The sequence below is a fragment of the Bison bison genome, unplaced genomic scaffold (genome assembly GCF_000754665.1).
Source record: "Bison bison bison isolate TAMUID 2011002044 unplaced genomic scaffold, Bison_UMD1.0 scf7180017863702, whole genome shotgun sequence".
In the NCBI taxonomy this organism is placed as follows: Eukaryota; Metazoa; Chordata; class Mammalia; order Artiodactyla; family Bovidae; genus Bison; species Bison bison.
Window position 1 is genome coordinate 3,458,456 of NW_011494274.1, and position 4,221 is coordinate 3,462,676.

A 4,221-nucleotide genomic window follows, 5' to 3' on the forward strand; every position below is an offset into this window, starting at 1 on the left:
TGGGCCGCGGGCGCCGCGCTTACCCGGGCAGGGCTTGCGCAGGTGTTTCTCCAACAGCGACTCCTGCAGCAGGAACTCGAACCAGGAGGTCTGCGGCGGGGTGCAGGGGCGGCTGGAGGTGGCCGCCTCCCGGTCCGCCGCCTCCGCGCTCATCCTGCCCCCGCCGCCGCTACCCCCAGGGACGCTTCCCGGCTCCAACCTGACCCTCGGACGCGGGCCCCGGGGGCCTCTGACGTGCGGAACTGCCCGGAAGCGAGGAGGCACGCGGAACGTCCCGGAAACCCACACAACCGAAAATGGCGGCCTGACCCCCCGCCGGGGCGGGGCGTCCTGGTTCCGCCCCCACCTCACCCCCGCCGCGCCTCCAGACCAATCGTTATTCGAGTTGGAGGAGGGTGGGGCCGATGTCCCGGCCACGCCTCCTCCCAGTTACCTTGGGAGACGGCTTGCTGGTGAACTACGTCGCTCAGTTTGCTTTCCCTGTTCCCTTGGCCAGCGGACAGAACAGCCTCATCGGCAGGCCTGAGAGTCTTCGGAAAATTTAGTGAACCCTACAGGTTCAGACTGTGATCTAGGCAAATCTGTCTTTGTTGATTTCAGTTTTCCGACGTCCATTTCTGAGATTTCAGTTCAGTTCAGTCGCGTCCAACTCTTTGCAACCCCATGGACTGCAGCACACCAGGCCTCCCTGTCCATCACCAACTCCCGGAGTTTATTCAAACTCATGTGCATGGAGTCAGTGAGGCCATCCAACCATCTTATTCTCTGTCATCCCCTTCTCCTCCTGCCTTCGATCCTTCCCAGCATCAGGGTCTTTTCAAATGAGTCAGTTCTTCGCATCAGGTGGCCAAAGTTTTTGGAGTTTCAGCTTCAACATCAGTCCTTCCAATGAATATTCAGTACTGATTTCCTTTAGGATGGACTGGTTGGATCTCCTTGCAGTCCAAGGAACTTTCAAGAGTCTTTTCCAATACCACAGTTCAAAAGCATCAAGTCTTCAGCGATCAGTTTTCTTTATACTCCAACTCACATCCATACATGACTACTGGAAAAACCATAGCCTTGACTAGATAGACCTTTGTCAGCAAAGTAATGTCTCTGCTTTTTAATATGCTATCTAGATTGATCATAACTTTTCTTCCAAGGAACAAGCGTCCTTTAATTTCTTGGCTGCAATCACCATCTGCAGTGATTTTGGAGCCCCCCCCCAAAATAAAGTCTGACACTGTTTCTACTGTTTCCCCATCTATTTCCCATGAAGTGATGGAACCAGATGCCATGATCTTTGTTTTCTGAATGTTGAGCTTTAAACCAACTTTTCACTCTCCTCTTTCACTTTCATCAAGAGGCTCTTTAGTTCTTCACTTTCTGCTGTAAGGGTGGTGTCATCTGCATATCTGAGGTTATTGATATTTCTCCTGGCAATCTTGATTCCAGCTTGTGCTTCTTCCAGTCCAGCGTTTCTCATGATGTACTCTGCATATAAGTTAAATAACCAGGGTGACAATATACAGCCTTGACGTATTCCTTTTCCTATTTGGAACCAGTCTGTTGTTCCATATCCAGCTCTAACTGTTGCTTCCTGACCTGCATACAGATTTCTCAGGAGGCAGGTCAGGTGGTCTGGTATTCCTATCTCTTTCAGAATTTTCCACAGTTTATTGTGAAGGCTTTGAAAGGCTTTGACATAGTCAAAACAGCAGAAATAGATGTTTTTCTGCAACTCTCTTGCTTTTTCCATAATCCAACGGATGTTGGCAATCACACATCTAGTTAGTATTAAAATAGGGACTTGAGTTTCCATTTTATCTTATCCCAGAGGCCATACTTAGCATTCTGCTTCATAAAGAAGACACCTGGCGTGCTGCGGTTCATGGGGTCGCAGAGAGTTGTACACGACTGAGCGACTGAATTGAACTGCAGGAATTACCTGGCAGCTCAGTGGTTAGGCTCAGCACTTTCATCGCTGCATGTCATGAGCCCAGAGTTCCACCCCTGGTCGAAGAACTAAGATCCCACAAGCCACACAGCATGGCCAAAAAGAAGATACCTTGCTGATGGTTTTTTTGTTTTTTAAATAGTTATAAACCTACAGGGTAGTTGCAAGAACAGTGTACAGACCTCTCACACCCCTTTTGCCCAGATGCCTCGATTGTTAATATTTTGCCACACTTCCTCCATTATTCTCTCTCCACAACACCTTCTTGGATTACCCTGTTTCCTTTGGACACCAGTAGAAGGACCAACTTCTCCTGGTTTGGCTGGGACTGTCCCAGTTTTAAAGTGAAGTCCTGCAACCTAACAAGGCCCGCCCCCTTCCCGGCAAACCGTAACAGTAGGTAAGTCAATGTGGATGCAACAGCCCCTCGCTGTGCCCGGATGCTGGATGCTACATCTCCCCTTCGAGAAGGAATACGGGAAGGGAAAGGAAGATGGGACGGGAAGCTTGTAGTAATTGTTAATAAAAGGGCCTAAAGGCTGTCACAGGGCCTGAAAGGCACTGGAGTGCTTAACTTTATGTCAAGAAAAAAATTCAGGAAAGAGATGGTACCAGATGTAGCAATATCAGGAGAGTAAGTGGAATCCTAGCAAACATTGTTACAATGATGGTTACCTGTTACAGAGTATCTTGCAAGGGTAGCATTCTGTAGGTGCTCAACAGTGACTCAAGTAGGAGTTTCTGTTTTATGCTGATGGTAAACAGCAGTAGCTGGTCATAGTCTCCCCACGAAAGCTTCATGATACTTATATCATGAAGGCTTCACGAGAGCTTAAAATATTTTCTCTTATATCCTCCCAGCATTCTTGGTTTTCCAGTAAATTATTAACATTTCCCTTCTGAAATCAGTTCTCCCCACTAGGAAAATAGAGTTATAATGGGAAAAAAAATGCATAGAGATATTATTACTACTTTGTACCCAGGCGGCACTAGTGGTAAACAATCGGCCTGCCAATCTAGGAGATGCAAGAGATGTGGATTCGATCCCTGGTTTGGGAAGATCCCCTGGAGGAGGAAATGGCAACCCACTCCAGTATTCTTGCCTGGAGAATACCATGGACAGAGTAGCCTGGTGGGCTACAGACCCTGGGGTCCCAAAGAGTCAGACACGACTGAGCACACATGCAGTGTACCCTAAAGATTTTTTCATAAAGGGTCTCTAAAAAAATCATATAAATTTAAATACATTTAAATTCAGTTCATATTTATCTGAAAATTTTTAAAAAGCCAACACTGCTAAGTCGCTTCAGTCGTGTCCAACTCTATGAGACCCCATTGACAGCAGCCCACCAGGCTCCGCCATCCCTGGGATTCTCCAGGCAAGACTGGAGTGGGTTGCCATTGCCTTCTCCAATGCATGAGAGTGAAAGGTGAAAGTGAAATTGCTCAGTCGTGTCCGACTCTTAGCGACCCCATGGACTGCAGCCTACCAGGCTCCTCCGTCCATGGGATTTTCCAAGCAAGAGTTCTGGAGTGGGGTGCCATTGCCTTCTCCAACACAATATGGTTCAATTATGAATGCATATTTAAGTATTCAGTTAAGTATTTTGCTGATGGATGCACTGCCATCTTGTGGCCGTTTGTGGGTAGTACGTCTACCAGTGGCGTAGATCCCCCGGTTTCTGATGCTTTGCTGTGAGGAAGAAGGCATGTAACACGAGGCTGGTGATTGGAGGTCATCTGTTCTTTACATAAGCTATCCTGCTACAATTAACTGAATCACATCTTCATAGAGGCTTCCAAAAACAAAACTCTGGAGAGATACGAAGTGAGTCCTATAGCTACCTAACAAATTCCTGATGCTTACATTGACTTTCTCCGAGGCCTTCCCTGAGCCCTGTTCCCTGCTGCCATAGCACTGTGCATCCCCATCGAGGCACTCACTTCATCTCCTTGCAATTCCTGAACAGGCTAACTTTGCTGCTAAGACTACGCTCGTGAAGGTAGGTGGGAAGGAGCAGGACAATGGTTGCACTGTTTACCTAGTACAGTCCCTGGCACACGACAGGCACCCAATAAATATTTGCTAACTAATATAAGCAAATAACCTCAGATATGCAGATGACACCACCATTATGGCAGAAAGTGAAGAAGAACTAAAGAGTCTCTTGATGAAAATGAACGAGGAGAGTGAAAAAGTTGGCTTAAATCTCAACATTCAGAAAACGAAGATCATGGCATCCAGTCCCATGACTTCATGGGAAATAGATGGGGAATCAGTG

The 4,221-nt window shown here is 47.4% G+C and overlaps 1 protein-coding gene across 1 annotated transcript in view; it reads right to left on the reverse strand.

Moving 5' to 3' along the window:
* The window catches only part of INTS8 (integrator complex subunit 8), a 45,777-nt gene extending 45,476 nt beyond the window's left edge, over positions 1–301 (reverse strand). The window contains exon 1 of the mRNA XM_010833488.1: positions 24–301. Coding sequence (XP_010831790.1) covers positions 24–153 — 130 coding nt within the window. The 5' untranslated portion in view covers positions 154–301. The remainder of the gene's footprint in view (positions 1–23) is intronic.
* Positions 302–4,221: the final 3,920 nt, after the last annotated feature.